The following is a 23,952-nucleotide window of genomic DNA, read 5'->3' as shown; positions in this document are numbered from 1 at the left end:
ATGAATTGTGTGAAACAGCCATAGCTTTCCTCGCAATGGAACAAAATACAATGTAGATGCTAATGTACTGCCGACGTGAATGAGTCCTCGTCTGTGATTCATTAGACTAAAAGCAAAAGCATGCTACACTAACTAAATCTTAACATTGCACGAAGAACTTTTGAAACAGCACCAATTACATCTTGTTTTCAACTGCCATCAATGAGGAGAATGTAAAAAGTCCTTAACCACTTTTTTTTTCAGTCTACATAATAATTGAGTAAAGATCCCCCATAAAATAAAGATTACACAATAAAAACATTTTTCAAAAAGTAAACAAGTAGTAATATGTACGGTAAAATTCTACTTTACATAATGATCATAAAAGTCAGGACCCCCAATTGCCCCCATAGACAGAGCTGCTTCCTGAAACCCAAAGCCTGCTGTCTATTAATGTCTGGGCTACTTCACTTCCTTCCTGGCAAGCCGACCAGACTCTGCATACGATGCTCTCCGTGGAAATCCTTAGCACTTTCTCAGCTTTGATTGATCTCCTGCAGTTTCCTCTTCTTCTTCTTCTTCTTCTTCTTCTTCTTCTTCTTCTTCTTCTCCTTTCACTCACTCTCTCCCTCCATCTATCTATCTGTCTACTGTAAAAGTGGATATTTTCGCGTGACTAATTTTTCGCGCTTGGCCGGGTCGGAAGAGTTTCGCGAGTTTTTAATTCCGCGGAATCAAGACATCACGCACAGGCACATATGGCAAGCAAAAATATTCGCGTGCTTTTATTTTCGCGCTAGTTTCTGGTTGCGCGAAATGCGCGAAAATTTGAACACGCGAAAATTTCCACTTTTACAGTATCTTGTCCTCTTCCTCCCTCCATTCTCTCACCTTTTTCCCTTGCACATTTTTTTTTCTCTATTTCTTGTATTTCTTCATTCCTTTATTACTTTCTCCACTTACTATATCCCCATTTTACCTCACTCAATATAAAACTAGCCCAGCACACAACACACACACACACACACACAACACACACAACACACATACACACATATATACAATATGTATGTATGTACAAAAGTGTATAAATGTATGTATGTTTGTGTGTATATTACTTGTATGCATGTATAAAACTAAATTCATCACATATGTTCATGATTCTAAATCCACAAATTCCTTCGTTTGTTTCTCTTTTTCCTCTCCTAATCTATGTATCAATACATCGCTATCTCCTTTAGATATGAAATTCACATTATGCATGAAGACAAAAAGGCATCGAGTTGAATCTATTCAGTATATCTGCTTTATGTCCTCTCTTCCCCCCCCCCCCCCCCCACCCCATTCCCAATAAATTGCTCAGATCCTTGAACAGATCTAGGGACTGAAACACTTCAGGGTTGATGGATATGTGTCATTCCAAGCCACCACTCGCTGATACTGATAGTGTTCTGTTATAGCCCCAGGACTGAAAAAAAAAGAACAGGCTGGTCTCAGGCTATACATAAATCCTCTCCACCCTTTCTCCTTTAGCCATCATTCTCTCCCCCCCCCCCCCCAATCCATCTATCCATCCCTCTTTCATTCATTGTCAATTTTCACATCCTTTCATCCTTCCTGTCTTCAAACTCCACTGACATGTGATCATTAGCATATTTACCTTCCAGGAGTTTCATCACTCACAGAGACATCTGAACATGAATCTAAGATCGTATCTTTGAAATTAATGTATCATCTGGTGAATATCTCCTGGGGACACACACACACACACAAACCGTCTTTCAAAAGGTCATGAGTGCAGTTGGTGATCATCTCATCACACAGGCTGTTTTCCCTTTCTTTTCTTTTCTTTTCTTTTCTTTTTTTTTTTTTGGGGGGGGGGGGCAAAATCTTCATGCTTACTTGCCAAAATTTGATTCATATTCTACCAGGTGGCTTACATCTACCAAAAATTGATAACAGGTGAGATTAAATTCTTGAGGCTAAGCTTTCAACTCTGTGTTAGATGTGGAAATGCTCGTATGGCCTTGTTTCTACTACATAAATTTTATAACACAATGGTGGATTGGATTTCACACCAGTGATTTCGTCATCACCACATCCAAAGTATGAAACATGTTTCAAACTCTGAAGAAACTGATTACTCTTTCAATCTTTCTCTTCATTTTCGTAAGCGCTCCAGATTTGCAATAAGGTCTTTTACCTGTGATGCACAACCTTGGTTCCAATACAAATACTTCTGATTACCTTCAACCCTTCCAACCTGCAAAGTTGCCCCTAGCAGTGAGATTAGATGAAAGCAGAAATAATCAGAGGATGAATAAAATACAAGCTCCCCCCCCCCCCCGACCCTTTAAAAAAGAGGAAGAAGAAAAAGAAAGAGGAAGGAAACCCTAGATCCAGTTTTCTGGAGGCGTCTTACCGATGAAGAAATTCGATCCTGCCTGCAGGTACCCGTCCGGCACAATAAAGGGCTGATCGGTCGGCGAGTCGATCACCGGTTCACCGCCCAGCGTGTCGCACGAGTCAAAGCCCACCTGAGATACACGGTAGGGCTGGATATGCAGTGCCTCCAGATTTCCTACGAGAAATCTGTCAAGGAAGAAAGGGAAGGGAAGGGGAGAAGAGGGAGCTATTAATCAACTGGTAAACAAAATCTAATTCTTAACATGTGTTTACTCTTATCACAAAGGAACTGTTTACTTGACTTTGTCTGCCAGAAATATTTTTTTTTCCCAGTCTTTACTGACCCTGTATGATGCAACCACATAGCTGGATGCTGCAAAGGTAGAGACCAATACATGATATACAAACATACATACATACATACATACATACATACACAAACACATCCATATACTTTTTTTTTTAATCCCCACAACAACAACAACAATTCTCTGTGAGAAATGGCAATATTACTCTGCAGAGTCAAAATTCTTAACAATATGCACACTGCACAAGTAAACAGCACAAGCATAACATGCAATTTCCTTTGAAATAGTACTAACTGGCAAATTATTATTGTGACACTTATTTTCTGAATCTAACATACCTATATGTATGCATTTTGGGGGCTCCTATTGCTTCTAGGAATTGCTTATGATACTCTCATCGTCTGCCTAAATCAAGATTGTATTTACCTATAATATCAAATGGGGTTTTGTTTAAAAAAACATGTACACTGCAGTGTTTACTTGTCACTTGATGACTTATAATCGAGTACTTTGTCGTTTACATCATACTGCTGCTGAAATAAATGCAGAGAAATCAATCTGCAAACAAAAAACACACATTACATATAGTTATATTCATACATACATGTAAATACATTATATGTATGCATATTTGCACATGTTCATATGTGTGTGCATGTGTGTGTGTGCGTGTGTGTGTGTGTGTGTGTGTGTGTAAGCATATTTGATGTTCACCAAACATTGTTTTGATGGAAGCTTAGATGAATCTGACACATTCAATTAGTTTGATTCAAGAAGGAATTCCTTTGACTGCAATTATATGATATTGGATGGCTATGAATGGGATACCAGGGAATATTGCACGAGTTAGGGCCAATATTGCACGAATCGAAGATGTGTGCAATATTAACCCTAACGAGTGCAATATCCCCTGGTATCCCATGAATCAAGGCCATCCAATATAATTATTATCATCTATACTATCAAGTAGAGCAAGCATAAGCTGCTCTAAATTACCGGGCTTCTTCTTGTCTTTGAAGTTGACTCGCGGCAGTCACGTCCCAGCGCTGAAAAGGGGAAGCCCCTAAAACTGCGTATGAAACAAGCAACTAGCAAGATGTTTGCGCGCTTGTGAATTGTAACAAAATGATGCGCACTAGTAGCGTTTGCGCATTCAGCAAGCGCTCGCGCAACAGACGAGACAGAATTGAATATGGTGTGATCTTGAACGGCAAGTAACCATGGTAGCCTATGGGGAATTAATACGTTGGTCTATGCGTTTCGTTCAATAAGCTCTGATATTGAACGGTAAAAAATGAGCGCACTACAATACGCGTTTTTAATGCACCGCTTAAACGTCCTATATAGATGATAATATATAATATTGGATAACAATAGCTTTGCCTTGTATAGCTTTTTATAACAAGGACAACAAAATACACACACCAGATTCACTGATTTCCTACACTCCAAAGAAGAAATGTATGAAGAGAGTGAGAGGGGGGGGGGGAGGGGGAGAAAACAAACGTTCAAAGAATAACCTCAAAGGAGGAACACATTAGGCAAACCAAAAAAAAAAACACACACACACACACAAAATGAATGGTGATGGAACATTTAGACTTTCCATTGCTTGGCCTGTGGCTCCTTGTTTTTCCATGAATCCAATTTACACTTCGAATGACACATCCATTTGAGCCACTAAATTCAATCTTCCGCTCGAGCACGGCTCACTTTATAGTCAAGTGCGTCCAAAGACATTCACCACTGACGTGAAAAGGCTTTCATGAACCACATTTTTGCCTCCTTTATCATGACTGAATTGCGTCAATCTGGACAAAAGTAAAGAGCTGTGAGCACGGTGTGCACAGACCAGACGTCCTTCATCAGTAGTACTGTAAGCCCCTCAAAGAGGCACCGACGTTCTTATAACCATCCGCGCTTTCATGGAGAAGAGCCGGTTAACACATTCACTGCCAGTTCGGTGGCATACCCGCACTGACATGTACATGGGAAAATGTGCATTGAAATCAACTCAAATGATCATCGGTGGGTTTAAACAGCCTGCACTGAACAGAATGATAGTGGGGAAATGCAGCGGTCATTCACTGTTTAACATACGTCTTCATGAATGGAGCACTTTCACTCAATTGAATAATAGCAGAAAGTCATATTCATGACCCTGGGTAAAATGATCAAATTGATATTTCTATATAAACATGATGTTTAAGGATGAAATGATTGCAGATACAGAATAGATAGTGTAGTTTTAGTATTTCCGCTTTTACAAAATGCAACACCATTTTATTAGACATGGGCTCACTGGTGCCCTGGGATATTGTGCAATAAATGGTTACCCTCGTCAATACCATAGATTGTTGCAATTTTGATAAATTTCTGCTTTCTAAAATGGAACAGCTTTTTATCACACATGTGCTAATTGGTGCCAAAGGATATCATGCTGTAGATCTCTATCTATATAACCAACAGGTACAAACATCAGACTGCGAAAAGCTATGAAAATATGAACGAGACAGAATCCATTTTTTATATTGTTGGTTTGACTCTTACAAAATGCAAATAGCAAGCCCCCCCCCATCACACATTGGTACACCTCTCTATGACATCACACCCCGCGGCAGCAGCTCCGTATCAGACTTGAAAGACAAGAACACAAGGTCTCTCATTTCCAATGCAAGTCATGTATGTTTTATAAGAAATAATGACAACAGGTGGTTGGTTAACCAAGGATGCAAGTAAATTGAGGTTGGTGCATTTTCCTTGTTGTTTTTTCTCTTCTTCTTTTCCTCACTTCCACTTTTGTGGAGCTTTTTATTTTCGCCCCCTTCCAACTTTCTTTTTCCCCTCTAGAGGTGAACCCATGCTGGATGAAATGAATTAGTAAGATTATAGAGTTAAAAAAGCAAAAGAGTGACTGGAATACACTTCCTTCATCCACAATTTAACAGGGCTGAGAACAGGGATGATTTATCTGGAGAAACAGTGTTTACAGAGACAGGAAATTATCAATATCTACATCTAAGCCATCTGGGTGCAGAAATCAAATCTGCTATGAAGTTTCCAGAAGGTATGTAGATAAAGTGAAGAAAATCAAACAAAGTAAACTAATATAACGACTTGATTTGAACAATTGCACCTGAGTGAATCACCATTATGCTGCATCCATTACACACAGTGGAAAATTTGATTCCTCCTTCCCTATCTTTGCAAAACGATCGATCTTTTACAAATTGTATGAATGGCAAATGTTTCTTCCTCTTGGCTGCTAGAACACAAACTTTGATAGGATAGGGAGACGGATTACCGTTGGCAGGATATGTAGCTTGTACAATTCGGGCAAAAGGAAGCTGAAATTGCAGGAAAAAAAACTCATCTTAATGTCATTTGGTGGAAGTTAGACATGCTTTCAACGACATGGATCTAACCAAGCTCTGGAAAGGAGTCAAGGAATATTCGAGTCTCATTTCAAATTGCCCTGGATATGAAGGGGTTAAATAACAATTTAAGAAGATTTGGAAAAAAAATCATTCCAATAAAAGTAGAACTGGCATATATATCATATATATCATTTAACTTTTTGCATTCATTGCCAATTGAATGATCTGTTTGCTGCTATGTTTATGTGATGTGTCATACCCCATTACAATCGTAACAAACTTAAGTGACAATTTACTCAAGGCAAAAAAAAATATTTCCAAGCCAATTCAACATTACCTCAGATCAATGTAAGCTACTTAGAAAGAAAGAAAGCTGAAGGAAGAACGAGATCAATCTGGTGAATTATTGGAAAATTTTGATTCCATTTAATTCTTTTTTCTGATGGTTAATCAGAGAAGAAACTGCAAGGTAAACTATCAACTTGGTTAAATTAATTTTTGTTTCTCCTTTCTATTGTAGCATATTAGCATATCATTACCTGGCTTTGAATATATATACATTGTATTAACCCATTGAGGATGAGTCCCGAGTATACACTGGCAAGTGCGTATGGAAAATGTGTGTTGCAGCAAAATCAGTCCGTCCTCAATGGGTTAAGGTAGCATACGATGTACAGAACTTTTTAACTTATCCTTTATACTGATGGGGAAAACCTCAAATCCCTAAAACAAAAGACAATCTAAAACAGCACTTTGTTGTGTGGTGCTACTTGTAAACCAAACATGTGGAGCGCGACCGGTGATCAACCTCTTTAAAAAATAGCAGTATGAAAAATTAATATCGCCAGCCGCTGAGACAACATGATGTCAAATCTAATAAGACAGCCTGTAGCCAGACGACCATTTACATTGTACATTGGAAGGAGGTAGAACTGCGGAATTAACTCTGGCCTCATAGCCACGAAATTGCTTTGCTCCGGACAGAACTCGGTTGCCCCGAACTGAAGCTCTATCGCGGCTCGTAAGGGGTTTTAAATTTGCTCCCACTAGCATAGCCATCGATCACTCGGATGAGAGTAGCTCGCAACCCACGAAGCTGCCAATGAGTGAAAAGAGACAGACAGATATAGATAGAAAGATAATATCTCTGGAAATAAATGGATGTCTATAGTCTAATTGAATAAGTGTTTGGCCCTACCCTGCCGAGTCGAACGAGGAGGCCACGCTCCATACATGAAACTTTTAACACCCATTTGTCTTGTCCTCTCATTCTGTCACAGCTTTGACAGAATTGTTTAGTAAAAAAGAATGATAGTGAAACTGCCACAAATACTGGCTAAATCACATTTGTATAAATTTTTTGTTTTGGATGTCATCAGTGTGTGAGAGAATTCTTCAATAGTCACTGCATTTATTGAAAATTCCTGGCCAGCTGCAAGTATCAAGTCTGAAAAAAAAAAAAATTAGTTCATTATGTAATGTTCCGTCTCACAAAAGACAAGATGATTGCAGTACCTACCCTTTGTCTGATTTAGTTGCAGCTATTTGCATTTAGAACCATGGAGCAGACTAAAATGGGATGATATCATCAACAAATATACATGTACCGATAAACATTGGGGCACCATTTTTCCATAACACTTTATTATCTTTCTAGGTAAACTTTATAAGACTCTCCCATTGAAGGTTCAATATTCACAAAGTAATTTATCAAAACAAGGTCTGTTTGTTTGTCTGTTTATTTGTCTCTTACTCCACAAGAAATATCCTGCCAGTAGATTAAGTTACACTTTCTACTGAATTCTTTGGGTGCCATAGGACATCTCTTTAGAAAAGAAAAATGCAGTTAAGTGACATTTGCATTGAGCAAATATGTTGCATTACCAGGAGTAATATGTCTGATTGATGGATCTACCACGAACACCAATATTAAATCAAATCATAATAATGATAATAAAGGGCATTTATAATACAAAGCTACTATAATAAACATTTCCGCTAAATATGCCGGGGATACTGATTACGAAGAAAACAAATATCCCCTATGCCCCATCCCCTCCTCAGTGTTGCTTCTGCTCTATTCCTCAATTCTCAAGTTAGTCTTTCATTGACAAATGCTTGCCAAGTTGCTATTTTTCCTGAGTCTTCATCACGGTAATAACTACATTTAACCAATCATCATTTCCAAGCCACTTGTCTCCGCCTATTTTTTATGGTGAAATTTACCCTATTCGGACTGGCAGACAGGCAAAATATGCACACGATTATTGACTCAGATGCGGCCGCATCCATACATGAGCGTAGCTACGATAACAGAGACACGGAGCCTAAGGGGACGCCCTCCCGCCGATCATTATCCCGCTGGATCCCCTCGTAATGTTGCGCCATGTAAGAATGATGGAGCCATTAATGCGGCTAAGCCTGCTATCCAGCGCAGCCACATAGCTTGCAGTCATGTTCTCCTTTTTCTCTCTCTTTTTTTTCTCTTCTCCCGTTTTTTTTCAAACACCCAGCTTTTTTCTCTCTTGACAAGGACAGGAAGGAAATTTACAGTCGTACCCCCACATTGCACCATCCATTCTCCATAATCCCCCGATCACATTTAATTGTTTCGCCGTACTCCCGTTCGCTCTGTGAACGACTTTTCCCTGGATTCTTCCAGGGGTCCGTTTCATGAAGTCATCACATAAAAGTCTTTGCATAAAATCTCAGAATGGCCAAAGTCGCTTATATGTAGCTATACGAGACTTTCAAATCCGTTTCATGAAGTCTCTAATAAGTGTGTCATATGAGAGATAAGTCTCTCATAATACTTTCATGAAATGCAGCACAGGTTTTGTTTCCCCATATACTGTAGATATTGCCTGTTGTATACACAGGTGCTACACAACATGTCAGTATGTACATCAAGCCAGAGAATCTTCCATCATTACCTGGTGTTTTAATTCTGCCAAGAAGCCATATTTTCTTCACTTTTCTTTCTTCATCCTGCCCATATCTTTTTATGCGTATCAGGGCAATTATCCCCATACCCCTCCCCCAGACAATTACCCCCTGGTTAAATACTGGTTAGTGATAAGGTTAGAGCAAAAATTAGGGTTAGGATTAGGTTTAGGGTTAGAATTTGGGTTAGGGTTAGGATTAGGTTCAGGAGTAGAATTAGGGTTAGGGTCAGGGGAAGGGTCTGGGTAATTGTCTAGGGGGTAATTGCCCTAAAACCATCTTTATGAGCAATATCACCATGAAAATCTGGTTTCAAGACTGATACATATGGATCACAAGCACCTTATCCTCTTGCCATACTTCAAACTGCACACATGGGAACTAATAGCTGGATATAGTGTACTTCACTACAATGCTAGGACAAGTGAAATGAACAGCATTCAACATTATATGCATTACTGTTGATGTACAGTGGCATTGTGGTATGGTAAAAGCTTTTATATACCTGGGTTCACATTTGGGATGCATTGAGCCTCCTTAAGGCTTATAAAGACAACTTGTTGTTATTTACCATATCCTTCTTGACCCAGGTGTATATAGATGGATACCTGGCTATGCCGGGGTAATTATGACAGTGAGAATCTAGGGGTAAAACCTGCTAGCCCTGGAAGAGGTTGATATTCTGTCATATCTTGCATGTCTGAGGCAATTACTTACAACTGAAACCATTGAGGACGGGCTGATTTTCCTACAACATGCATTTCCCATAGACACCTTCCCCGAGCTCGTCCTCAAGGGGTTACATAAAGTTAAAAACTTAGCACACATGTGAAGTGCATGTGACTCGCACAAAAAAAAAAATGCATCTTTCCTGGAGCCCTTCCCTCCCTTCCCCCACACCCCATTTCCACTGAACCATTATCATAACTATACCCTTCAAGTGCTTAAACAAAGCAATAAAAAGGACATCCTAGCTTTGAGAAATATATCCTCATCAGGCCAAAGTAGAAGCAATTTGTTCCAATGTTTCATAGGGAGAGAGAGAGACACGTGTCTTGCATATCATCGCTACTGATACAGCAGTTTAGAGGAAAATCACAAGAGATTAGAACCAGTGTAAAGTTCACGTTTCCATTTGACATGAGAGCAGGTTGTCACGAAAGAAGCTTGGGATATTCTCTTTTTTTTTCCCTTCTTCTTTTTTTCTTTTTACTCTAGATGACTGATAATCACGTTCCCCGCCATCCGATAATGAAATTTCGAAGATACCATTACCCTCTTCGGCCGAATTAAGCATTTCTGGCAAAGGTGCTGGGAGGCTAGAACGGGGTCAGCAGTTAGTGGGCAGATTTGGGGAAATTTTCTGGCAATTCGGGTTCAGCTGCCTCTCACAAACCTTTTCAAAGTATGTTTAGGATATCAAAGTGTAGACAAAGAACAGTACAGAAAGCAAGCTATAGGCAAATTGTCAAGATGGTTATAGATAGTGCATCGTGAGTCTTTGTCACAATGTCTGAAAAATGCAGAACATGTGCAATGCTCACATCCATGTGTCTATGTTTGATACACATTTACATGCATCAGACCTTCTAAATTACGGCACATGCAGTACGTTTCTCGGTATTTTTATTTGGGGGAATTTTGAATTTCGACTAGTATTAATTTGCGAAAGTAATAACTTGCGAAAATATTGCCTTCCATTTCACACAAATGCATTGTTTACTGTAGAGAACAGTGCAGAAGTCACTCATGCAGTGTCTTTGAACGATATGTGCGATTCTGACTAAGGACAAAATGGAATAGATGTGAACGGGCTTGTTCTTTTAGATGAAACCATGAATGTGAGAAACATAAATAATAATTCTTTGCATTTGTAAGTCATTGATTTTGGTTTGTGGGTTTTGGGGGGGGGGGTGGATGGGGAGTTTTATTGCTTTCAATCACAACTTCATACACCTAGGCTGATAAGTCACTAGAGGCGACATCTTTTCCTAAAACCTGTCCCCTTCTTTCTCTGTAAATATTCTCATTTGTAGATATTGAAATAAATTTTAGATTTTGTAGATAATTAAAAGTGGTGTAGATTTTTATAAATGTATTTAGATAAATATTTGAATTCAATATATTTTTTGGAGTAAATTGCCCATCTGGCAGAGAGCTCCATAAAGTTAAAGGACAAGTTCACCTTCATAAACATAAGGATTGAGAGAATGCAACAATATTAGTAGAACACATCAATGAAAGTTTTAGGAAAATTGGGCAATCGATGCAAAAGTTATGAATTTTTAAAATTTTTGTGTTGGAACCGCTGGTTGAGGAGACTACTACAGCTTGTGAGTCATATGCGTACAACAGTATAAAGAAAATGTAAAGAAAATTCAACATATTTTCACTTTTTTCGCATAATAATAGAGCACTTGAATTGCCTCTTTCTAAAGGCAGGGGGAATAATATTACCCATAACATTTGTCGGTAACGAGTCGGGGGAATGTGTACTTTTTTCAAAAGATGAAATTTTGTGAAATTCTCTTTACATTTTCCTTATATTGTTGTACGCATTTGACATCTAAGTTATTCACACACTGCAGTAGTCTTCTCATCCAGCGGTTACTGCACAAAAACTTCAAAAATTCATAACTTTTGAACGGATTGTCCGATTTTCCTCAAACTTTCAATGATGTGTTCTACTAATATTGCTACATTCTCTCAATCCTTATGTTTATGAAGGTGAACTTGTCCTTTAAAAGAACAACAACAACATTCATACAAGTCCAATCATGATGCTACCATGATCTTTCTATCCTTAGAAGTTTTGTCTTTTTCACTCTTGGCATATAGACTCAGAATGTCTTCAGAGTGAAGTACAGGTATGAATCATCAGAAAAGTCTATAGATGACAAAGTGGCAACTGTTTGACGCTATTTTTTCCCCTTTCCAATAATGGATTCTTCAACTGCCAGATGTTCCGATGTATACACGCAAATATTTATCCTCGACAGTCTGTGAATGCTGTTGGACTAGCATCTGTTACCGCTCGCTTTCTAGGTTTGCGTCTGCATTCACCTGGACAGGATGCAAACATCAGGCACTTTTACAGGAAATTTCATCCAGATATCATGTTGCTTTGTTTATACGTAGAAAAAAAAAGAGAAGTAAATTGGCAAAAATTTGAGCAAAAAGTTGGATACGTGAAAAATGTAATGAATTGTAAAAATTTAGAGAGTAAGAAAACTCAGTGTAATGCAGGTGTTCAGCAGTTCTCCATTTGTTCTGTACAAAAACACAAAATTTGACAAATTTTCATTTTTCTTATATATTTTGGCACAGGTATAACTCATCCGTTAAGGAGGACATGGAAAAATGTATTACTCTAAGTATATACACCAAATGCAGGTCAATAGAAACTTCTTTTCACGGAGACCGATACAGTACTACAACTGTGCCACAAGTAATACATTACAAGTTTCTTATTTCACTAAAGTGTTAACTGATCTTCATATGAGATATCACTCTTGTACACCAGGGCAACTTTCTGCATCAAGTAAAGCCTACTAAAAAAAAATAATGATAATAATAACTTTAAAAAAATAATAATAATGTGGCTGTCATTGTTGTCTTGTCTGTCTGTGTTTCCATCTCCCTCAGTTCCTGTCTGTCTGTCTGTCTGTCTGTCTGTCTGTCTGTCTGTCTGTCTGTCTGTCTGTCTGTCTGTCTGTCTCAAGGTGTCGCAAGATGTACTGGACTGGAGGAAGATTGACGCCCTCCTCACAACTGCTAGGAGTGAGAACGTTTTGGTACATCAAATATTCATTCTTTCTGTCCCCAAACTAGGCGCCACTGATAGATCATTCTTGGGGTGATAAGATCTGGTATCTCAACTGGCATATTTCATAGAATCTCCTAACTCAATTTAGAATATCAAAATACTGCTTTGAGTTTTAAAACAGAACAATTATCAATGTAATTCAAACAGTATTTCTATACTACTTGGCTTCAACATTTTGCAAAGATGTTGCAAAAAAAAAAAGGAGGGGCTTTTTTCTTCGTGATTTTGAGACACTAGGTCTTGTCACCCCAGGGACGACAGGCTTTTGACCAATGGCAGACTATTTGGCATACAGTACAGTGTGGATGTTCATATGACCATCCTTATCTACATCTTCATCTCTCCCCCTTGTATATCTGATGCTGAGAGCGCAAAGCAAATTTTGGGGATTATTTGTGAGTATGAATTACTGTTTGGAGGCACTGCATATTACAAAAAATTTGGAAAAAATAATAAGCCGCTTATATGAAAATAGTTACTAAGGCAACAAGATTTGGAATTCAGCATTTAAAATGATAATAACTATAATATATCAATTCATAAAGTGCAGAACTATATACATATATCTTCCTGTGCTGCAACAGCTCCTGATGTGCTTATAACAATGGTAAACAGTTAAATTCAAAAAAAAAATGTGTTTGAAGTCTTGATTTCAATAGTGCTATAGTTGGCGATTTTCCTGATTTCTAATGGTAAGTTATTTCACAGTTTGGGAGCTGCAAAGACAAACGCTCGGTCTCCTAATGTTATCATTGTTCACATGTTGGGATTTGTAGAAGAAGATTGATAGCAATGTTCACTTGTCTTGCGCACATAAAGAAAATGGACAGTAATGACTTACAAAAGAGTGAAAATGCACCAATAATGATAATCTCTGTGATTTTTCTCCAGACTTTCCTTTCTTTGCTGTCCTGTATTAAAAGGCTATCAGGAGTCACTGAGCCTACCCTGGGTGCAAAAAAAAAAATCATGAGAATGTGACAACATTACTCGAGTTCCCTTGCTTTCTTGCAGTACAGTTCAGGAAACGCATGCTGCAACATGTGGGGATATATTGAAGAAAGACAATGAGATGCATAAAGGAATGCAGAGACACAAAAAAAAAAGGAAAAAGAGAGAGTGAGTTGGAGAGAGTATATTTGTCTGAACTGATCACTTACTTAGCGTCTAATGAGCATCGCCTCCACCACCGATCCATATTTCATGAATTGGGGGATTTTTTTTTTTAATGGCCACAACGGGAGATTGCCCTGCGGCATGATGGAAATCCACACAGCAGGCACAGCAACATGCAATCTTTCCCTCACGCCTCCACGCGGTCGACTGATCAGCGGCAGACGGTGGATTGTCTTCTTGCAGCCGTAATGACTGATCAGGATGGACTTTCTGTCACAAGTTTCAAAGTAAGTTCCACTGTCGGACTTTCTTTTGACGCATGAATATTCTACTTTCATGCATAAAAGAAAGAAAGGATGATGAACTCCAAGTTGTATCATGCAGATAATAAAAAAGAAAGATGCTGTCCATTTACTGTATACAGTATAAAGTCGCTTTAGAATACAATGGATTCTGCGCTTGGTTTTATGTCCAATGCGCTGTCAAGCAAACACATTTCTTCGTTCAATCAAACGCATCTCTTGGATTCCGTGAGAATCCTTTTCTTTCCGCAAAGTGCAGCAACTGCCCTCTCTGGGGCACCCCCCTAAAGGATTTTATCCCACCTTGTCAACATTCTCTGGGGTTCACATTTTAAGCATGAACACACAAATACAAGGCGCATGGCTTCCGACCGTTGGGCTTCAGTTCCAGCGCATCATTTACTACCTTCTCCAAACACTCATTTTCAATTGCATATCAGGATTACCTGTCAGAAAAATGAGGTGTCAAGAGTGTTTCAAGAGATTTACAAGATTATGAGATGAAGTATAGGTCAATTACCTCTACTTTCATGACAATGTCCAAAATGTTTATCGATAAACCATGACTTGAAAATCAAAGGGAGATAATTGCATAATGTGTAATTATACAATATTTCTTTCATTATACAATATTTTGATGTATTCAGAATATGTATATTGCTTTTAAGCATATGTTTTATTACACTTATATTCTTTGTTGAAAATAAAACATTTTTAATGAATAAATGAAATATGAAAATAAATACTCTTACAATAGGTTGAGTTTAAATATTGATGAAAATAATAGTGAAACCAATGATGTGACTACCTTGTACTGAAGACCTCACATTACATTCTCAATATTGACGGTGTGTTGTTGATGATGATGAATACTGCACCACAAGAATATGAAATATGCATCATGGTAAGCAAAAATCCAGTCAGATGAAATGTTGCTGACATGGTTGTTGCAATTGTTATCATTTTTGTGCAAGGCATCTCTGAATTTGCTGGTCACGACATCATTCACTGTATCAGTCATCATGCTGGACCAATACTTGTGGGAGCATCCAAGGTGGAATTATAAGTAATGACCATCTTAGTTGAGCAGGCGAAAAACTTGTCACAGAGATGTAAAAAGAAAAGTATAAAAAGTCCTTGCAGGGTAATTATGGTTCTCTAATGAGAATTCTTATTCAAACCTATTCTAGAGAATTTTTTTTTCCCAAAGCACATACGCCATACCATTTATGTCATCCCTTCCAAACCCACTTTGCTCCCCCTCCCACCTTCACCTTTCCATGATACTTAACACTATCTTAATTTGTTTCAGTTTGTTGTTGTCGCAGTTTTGCTGCAGACAAAAGCCCTTGATAACTCGCTAGTTTTTAGGGTTTCAAAATCCAAAGCTTACAGGAGCATAATCAAGTCAGCAATTGATGTGTAGTGGTTTATTTAGCAGCTAATAACTACAGCATCATAGTGCTGTAATTCTGTCCAACCCAACAATGAAAACAACCTCCATTAGGGCAGAAGGCCAGGAATGCATTGTTGGGTACAGGGCAAATGAGCGGCCATTTCGCATGAGGCCTGAGAGATGAGATATCAAAATGCGACTAACTAGGTTAAGTATGTGTTGTTTGGGTCAACATTTAGGTCAAGTATGTATACTTTTGGCTTGCAATACAGTTTGTGGGCTTGAGTTTCTGTGAGTTGTTCTAATTCTCTAGCCTCAAACACGTGTAACTGGTTTCAGTTGGTTTTATGGTTTTGTCTCCCTGATAATAAGCAGGCTACCTAGATTTCTTCCATCAATCCGATGTAAAAAAATAGATAGATACAACTTGATGGTCAGTAAGTTACCTCATTGGGTGAGCAGCAACTTTCTTCCAACAATATTACCTTGGTCACCCAACTAAGTGTATAATTTGAATGATCATATTATTGGGGTATTCTATACACCAGATGTAATGAGTTTCACACTTTCTAAGAAGGTATTAAGAAGGTATGGTATCCACATGACTCTACACGCGTGTCATCATGCTACTGGACTTCCTCAGAGAAAAGAAAAAACAACACTACTCTTCGTTGTAAATTCCATGAAACTCATGATCTATTTCTTCTCATGTATTACACGGCAATTATCATCTACATCATATGGAGCTTTCTTCACCAGCAACATCATGATCACATGATAATGAAAACTACTCCATGGTTTGCCAACGATGATGTCATGTTCACGCAGTTGTTCACAGATGTTTACAGCATACTATCCTACTCCAGGTTGAAGTACCATTGCTGATCTGTTGCCTTGTTTTCACTGATGCAATTTTACATTTCTTTCTTCCCTGTTCTTTTCTATTTTTGTTTTTGTCTTTGGGGTTGATTTCCCCTTTAAGAAGAGATAACACCAAAACTCGGGTTGATGTATGTAGATCAGGAGCACATTTGAAGGGTAAAGTGTCTGTGATAAAAGAGCGCCCTACTTCTTTCTGTGGTCAAAACTAGGAAACAAGAAAGGCACAACATCTTAAACAAATATGTGGTACCTGCGCAAATGCTCAGCCTTTTCAACAACAATAACAACAAAACCTTTGATGTATAGGTATGTAAACTTTCAAACTTTGTAAAACTTTTCTAGATCAGACAGATTTGCTGTATAAAACAATTAGAAAGAAGGCACAGTCAAGACTTCACATACATGTACAGGGTCGCAAACAAGACAACAGATTCTCCTCTTTTTAACAATTCTTCTTCATTATCATGGAGCCAGCATCTCCTAAAACTCCATCTCATCTGCACAGACTTTCTGGCCTCCCATTGGGAACAGTGTGTCAGAACAAATTGATATGAGGCACAACTGCATATAGAACCATCTTGACCCATCTCTGCACTCTCCAAAATCGGAGGTACCCGGTCCCACGGCTCCACTTACACCGCGAAGGTCTCCGCAGCCTGTGAAATATTCAAGTAGCTGCACAAAATGAGGTCCAGAAGTCAAATGGAGGGTCACAGATGTATGCTTCAATTGAATTGATTGACCTCCTCCCACATCCACACACAAACACACAGACACAATTATTTTTGTGTGTGTGTGGGTACTTGTTCTGTCTGCCAATTAAGAAACAAATTACCACCAACATGAAGATGTCTTAAAATTTGAAGGACAAGACTCAGTGACGTCAGATAACCATCGAGAAATTTGTAAATGGCTTAAATGCTGGTGATGCACCCAGAAGAATGGTGCCATGTCTCGGTGAAGCCAATATAAGCTGTCTTGTTCAAAAGACCATGACCATGTATTGTGAAGTCAAACCTGTCTACAGCGGCCACCCAAGGGAGATGGAAAGAGTGGCAGTAATAGACAGGTAGCCGCTATAGAGAGGTTACCCAACATTTTGTGTGTATCACATACATACACGTACATGTATGTGTACATGTATTCCTGTGTTTTATATATTGACCAATGCCATTATTGAACATGTCCAAGCTAGATTTTCACAACAGCATTACCATAACTGACAGGCAGGTGAATGCAGAGGTGGTTATCACTAAACTATTCGGCATACATGACCTGCAAAGATACAAAACAACAACAACAACAACAAAACACGTTTAATTATTGGCTTGGCTGCGGCTCTGTATGGGTCTGTGGCTGCTCTATACAGTTCAAACTATACAGCGGGATACAAAATTAGTGGACGCTGACTGCTTCAGACAGGTAGCAGTATGTACAGGGTCTTCAGCATGTTTTTTTTTTTTCACCTGGGGTGGGGGATTTTTAAATTGGTGGCATACAGCAGGTGGTTGCTACAGGCAGGTGGCCGCTAAGGCAGGTTTGACAGTATAAACATTTTCACATGCAAGATACGTATATATTTCCGAACTGAAAGGTTTTGTCGATTTTATATTGTTTGCATAAGAACAATTTTCAACGCTAAGACAAGAATCATTGTGTTATTGCACATTATGCCAAACAGGGCAAAAATAATTTGTATTCCATATCTTTTCTCTTTACTTTTTTTTTTGGGGGGGGGGGGGGGTTAATCTAAATCTTGAGTACATTATTTGTACAGTAATAGGTAATTCATGTACCTTTTAAGACACATTTAGTATCCCTACCTTTATAATCACTTGTCAATTCTGTACACAACAACCTGCCTTCCCTAATGAACAGCAGTCTAGTTCACTTTCTGTTTCCCCATCCGGGACAGCATACGCAATCATGCATTCTAATCTATCTTCATGATCTGTCTCCTTGGCCTAACAAAATACAGAAAGAAATAAAGACAGTAAAAGAAGGAAGGTAGGCAATAAACTCTCCATCGCCCCAATCTTTTGATGAACGTTACCCCGCCCGGTCCAAGCCATCTTCCATCCTCGCATCCTTGGAGTAACCACAAATCTTGGATAAGCACCACTCACGATTTTCCTCCCCGCAAAACCTACGCACACTTGACGAAAATTGCACATGAAGGGAATGGTAGGGCGAGAATCCACTCTCTCCCGTTCCGCACATCTTACACTGTTTTTTTTTTCTTGTTGTTGTTGCTGTTGTTGTTGTCGTTTTTATAGTTCCTCTTTATTGATTCCTTTCCTGTGTTGTGTGTCTGGAGTGATGCGGATGGACACGAGTAAACTTTCTGATAATTTGCTTTCTGGCAAACTCTCAGTTTTGTAAGGGAAGGGAAAAGGGGGTTCTCTTCAATTCAATTCTCCCTGTCGCATATAAATGTAAAAACTTAAACAGCAGTGGCACTATTCAATTTCCGTGACAATGGAGCACTACATCTCTATCAACGAACTACCACAATTTTCTAGATTTTCTTAGTAATTGCTACATGTTGGGAAAAGCAACATGGAAGTATGAAGTTATAAGCTCTGAAAATGCATCTCTACTGTGAAGTGACAATGTTTTTTTCATGATAAAAAGAGAAAAATCAGATTTGATTGCTGCATATTATTACATACATTCTCTCTGCTTGTGCCTGCTGCACAGTAACTCCACACTAGCACAAGTACACAAATTGACACGAAAGTGTGACCCCACTTGTTATGGTCTCAGCAAGCGTACGCTCTGACCGCTAGCGACAAAATGTTTACATTTATATGCAATAGGAAGAACTTAAATGTGATGATTCATTGTCAGCTTTCTTAATTGGTCGTAATATGAATGTCATGATTTTAGCTATTGTCTGCTGGAAAAGAGAAGAAAAACTATTTCAATGTCTTTAATAAACATGGATCATGGATGCATAGATGCCTGATCAAATTAAGTACACCATGTTCAAGCGCTACTGTTCGTCAACTGGCATATCGGTTGGGGTGCTTGCTTTAAACTGCGATTGACACAGATATCTTGAAACTTACTGTCCATGAATAGACATTACTTGATCTTTCTGATCCAACTTTGCTATACCTTGGCTTTCTTGTTGAAACAAGTCATTGGCACACTTGAGCAGGCTGTCTCATTTATGACACCATCAAGTTTGTTTGTTTGTTTGTTTGTTTGATTGTTTGTTTGTTTGATTGTTTGTTTGTTAGTTTGTTTTGGGAATTCACTGAATGGTAATGAACAAACGTGGCAAAGTTACAGCTATGTGCCTGGTACACAAGGGTTAAAGATAATGACTGTAAACACACATGAACGAATGAACGAACGCACACACACACACACACACACACACACACACACACACACACACATGGCGTGTCAGCCTGCGGGAGACAGAAACACAGTTTCTGAGATTTTGTCGATAATGATTCCTGTACAAACACTGCGGGTAATCAAGACAGGCACACAATAAACACAGGACTGTCATCATTCGCAAAATTCAAGTTCTTTACTGAGCAAATAGAACACACCCTGAGTCAGATGGCCTCTATCTACATATAGCATCAGGGCTGAAAGGAAGTGAGAGAGAGAAGAATATAATGATATATTCTCTCCTACATCTGCAATCACTCACATCTGTTTTATAGGCAATTTACTGATGAGACATATCCGGGAGCTAAATGATCCTGGCATTCTGACAGAAATTCTGCGGAGCTTTCTGGATGATTTAAGCTTTCATCCCTTACAAATGTGACTCGATCAGAGAGAATGATCTAGCCAGCAGTAAATGCATTCTTGTGAACAGCTACACTTTCCTGAAGATATACATGCACATTTAGAATAAGGAACCACTTCACATGACGACTCAAAATGTCACCTTTGCTTTTCTCTACTAGAAATGGAAGTGAGGTGTTGTGTAGAGTGTGGGGGGGGGGGGGGAGATTGCTATTGCATCAAATTACTATTCCCAGGTAGTTAACCCATTGAGGACAACTCCCGAGTATACTCGGGCAGGGGTCTATGGAAAATGCATGTAGTAGCAAAATCAGCCCCTCCTCAACGGGTTAAAGAATTTTTTTTTTTTTGGGGGGGGGGGGGTTGAAGGGGGGGTTAACATGAAGAGGTTTTCTGCACCTACTTTGAGACAGCTACTCTCTTGCAAATACTAGGCAATTAGTAGGTTGGGACATTAATGACCATATGATACGAGGCACAGTTATACCAAGTAATGTGCTGTTGCTAGCAGGAAAAGAATACACTGTACCTCTTGTCCGATTGTTTGATTAGGGAGATTGGTAAGATACACCTGCAGGGTTTTGGTTATCTTTGCTTGTCAGCAAACTCAATGTTTGAAATACATTGTATATACTTCAAAGATAAATAAACACTGTTCATTATTTTTTTTTTGAATATAGCCAACTTGCTGCACTGAAAGAGGTACCTTTTGGTTTTCAGCACAAAAAAAAATGAAACTTTGCATTTTTTTTCAAAATTTTCTAATAGCAATGCACAGTTATTATATATATTCATGCAACAAATACAGAAAATGTTTATTGAGCTTTCATTGCAAGTGCATGGATTAAATGGAGCTGATTTGGTGAGAAAATACACTCACAATATTGTAAAAAAAAAGAGCTATGCCACATCAATTATCTTTCATTCTATCTCTCTCCTCCTCCTCCTCTCCCTATCTCTCACTTATTTTCTCTCTCTCTCTCTCTTTCTCAATCGCTCTGTCATCTTATACCCGGATTGAGATTTCAGTGGCACCAGACCAATTATCTCAAATTTATATATTGCAGCTACACTCACAATAGCTATATATAAGTGTTTACTCAGAATCCAGCAGAAAACTGTGACACAGACATAATGACAGCTTCTATAATTCTCTGTCTGCCTGTCTCTATCTCTATCTCTATCTCTATCTCTATCTCTATCTCTATCTCTATCTCTATCTCTATCTCTATCTCTATCTCTATCTCTATCTCTATCTCTATCTCTATCTCTATCTCTATCTCTATCTCTATCTCTATCTCTATCTCTATCTCTATCTCTATCTCTCTCTCTCTCTCTATCTCTATCTCTATCTCTATCTCTATCTCTATCTCTATCTCTATCTCTCTATCTCTCACTATCTATTTCTACTACACCGATCTATTTGCTTGTAGATAGCTATTTGCTTGGTTGTATTCACACTCTCGCCCTTTTTCTCCTCTTTCATTTACACCTCCTCATGATGACTATACCAAATGTTGCAATGGGGACTCGAGACAAGTCGCTTCATCTGCATCTTCTATTCTTGTTGCTGCCTACTTACAGGTGGTAGCAACACATTTGGATACTGAATCATGCCAATTCCTTGCAAACATTGTTTAGAGGTGATACTTAATGTCAGCTGGGAGCCTTTGAATGTTTCTACAGATAAATGGTGCTATCATAAATGTTGTTTCATCATCATCATCAACATGCCATCTGATATACAGTATAGTTACCTTAAACTGACAATGAGTTTTATACAGAGGGAGAAAAAAAAATCTCCAAACTTTGTGCTCCATAGAGAAAACAAAAACAAAAACAAAACAGAAAGATTATGTGGTCCTTCTCGAAGAGTAATTCATTGAATCTCTGAAATCGATGCCGCGTAATCATTGTCACGTATGAATGTTCATGCACATTTGACACATGAGTCATCAATGAAACCTACAACTAGCTGGCGCCTTGCCAAAGTCCTTCAACGCATCACCAGCGAGAACTTCTATATTCCTGATGTATGCATACATACTAAACTATTAAGAGAGGAACATTTGGGGATCTCAGGATCAAACGTAAATCCACAAAATATTTTCTTTCCCTGAACATGGTCACAATTCATTGCTGCTGAAAAGATATCCTAGAGTTATGAGAAGCTGAAGAGCAATAAGAAGGGGCGGGGAATAGTACTCTATCAGTTTTTGACTCTTGTTTCTTTTCTAGACAATGGCCTCTTGTGAAACTCGACTCATACCTTGTAGAGTTTAAACTGATTAAAAAGTGGGGGAAATCCATCATGTTATGCCTCTATGTACAATTTCATCACGCCTTTTTCCCAAAGTTTTCTCTGAAGAATTATTTTTGCTTTTGACAGAGAAAATTATTGCCTTTTTTCACATGAATAGAAATAGTGGCAGAATCCATCATGCTCTGCCCTATATATGTCCGATTTCACAGCACCATTTTTTCTTCTACATAGAATACTAATTCTATTTGTCTCAAAGAACTACATAGGAATTATATTGCTGTATTCTTTTGGCAAAATCAATAGACGGACCATTCACATATGGAGCAATTACTGCCATATTTTACACAGTATTTCTTAACGTGAATGTCAATACATCCTGAAATACTTCCTAAAATACTGCGGTATTCAGGGTGGAAATTCATAGTTTGCACAAATTACGCATGCGACATTTGAGTGTGGATCCCATCACGAAATACCACCCTTCATACGGCCTTGTATTTCTCACATGACCCGACACACTGCCTGTCTTCTTCCATTAGGAGATATGAGTATACACTGTGCATACCTCAGCTGCCTCAGAGAGGTGTACATTCTGGCTAGAAATACCATGGTATTTCATAAACATAAATGGTACCAACTGAAATACCGCAATATCTACCGTAAAGGGGAAATTTTCCCAGTGTGGATATTTTCGTGCATTTCGTGCGACCAGAAACCTGCGCGAAAATTAAAGCACATGAATATTTTTGCACGTCATATGTTCCACTAATAAATGTCTTGATTTCGCAGAATTAAAACCACACGAAATTCATCTCACCCAGCTGAGCGTGAAAAATTACTCGCACGAAAATAACCACTTTTACAGTATTATCGTGGTATTTTGCCAATGAGAACAGTGACAATGAATTATCGTGGTGTCTATTACCACAGTAATTCCAGTGTGAACGCACCTCTTGTGGGTTTGGAATGGGTGAAGCCTGTGCCTAATTTCCTCATGCCCTATCTTGTCCATGAGGCTTATGCCGAGGATTACTCGTTCGCATCTCATTGCAAAGGCACCCCCAGTTGGCGTTTGTCAGTTTGGTTTAAAGGACAAGTTGACCTTTATAAACATAAGGATTGAGAGAATGTAGCAATATTAGTAGAACACATCATTGAAAGTTTGAGGAAAATCAGACAATCCTTTCAAAAGTTATGAATTTTTAAAATTTTTGTGCAGCAACCGCTGGATGAGAAGACTACTGCAGTGTATGAATAACTTGCGTACAACAATATAAGGAAAATATAAAGAGAATTTCACAAAATTCCATCTTTTGAAAAAAGTACACATTCCCCCGACTCGTTACCAACAAATGTTATGGGCAATATTATTCCCCCTGCCTT

The 23,952-nt window shown here is 38.6% G+C and overlaps 1 protein-coding gene across 2 annotated transcripts in view; it reads right to left on the bottom strand.

Annotated features, from left to right (window-relative positions):
* LOC139740987 (uncharacterized) overlaps window positions 1-23,952 on the bottom strand; it is a 141,090-nt gene that overhangs the window by 84,445 nt on the left and 32,693 nt on the right. For both annotated transcript variants that reach the window (XM_071651571.1, XM_071651572.1), the window contains exon 2: window positions 2,402-2,571. In XM_071651571.1, the coding sequence (XP_071507672.1) occupies window positions 2,402-2,571 (170 nt within the window). The remainder of the gene's footprint in view (window positions 1-2,401; window positions 2,572-23,952) is intronic.

The sequence above is a fragment of the Diadema antillarum genome, unplaced genomic scaffold (assembly GCF_040938485.1).
Source record: "Diadema antillarum isolate AM-2024a unplaced genomic scaffold, OU_Dant_1.0 seq00000894_RagTag, whole genome shotgun sequence".
NCBI lineage: Eukaryota > Metazoa > Echinodermata > Echinoidea > Diadematoida > Diadematidae > Diadema > Diadema antillarum.
This window is presented reverse-complemented; position numbering and strand designations above follow the sequence as displayed.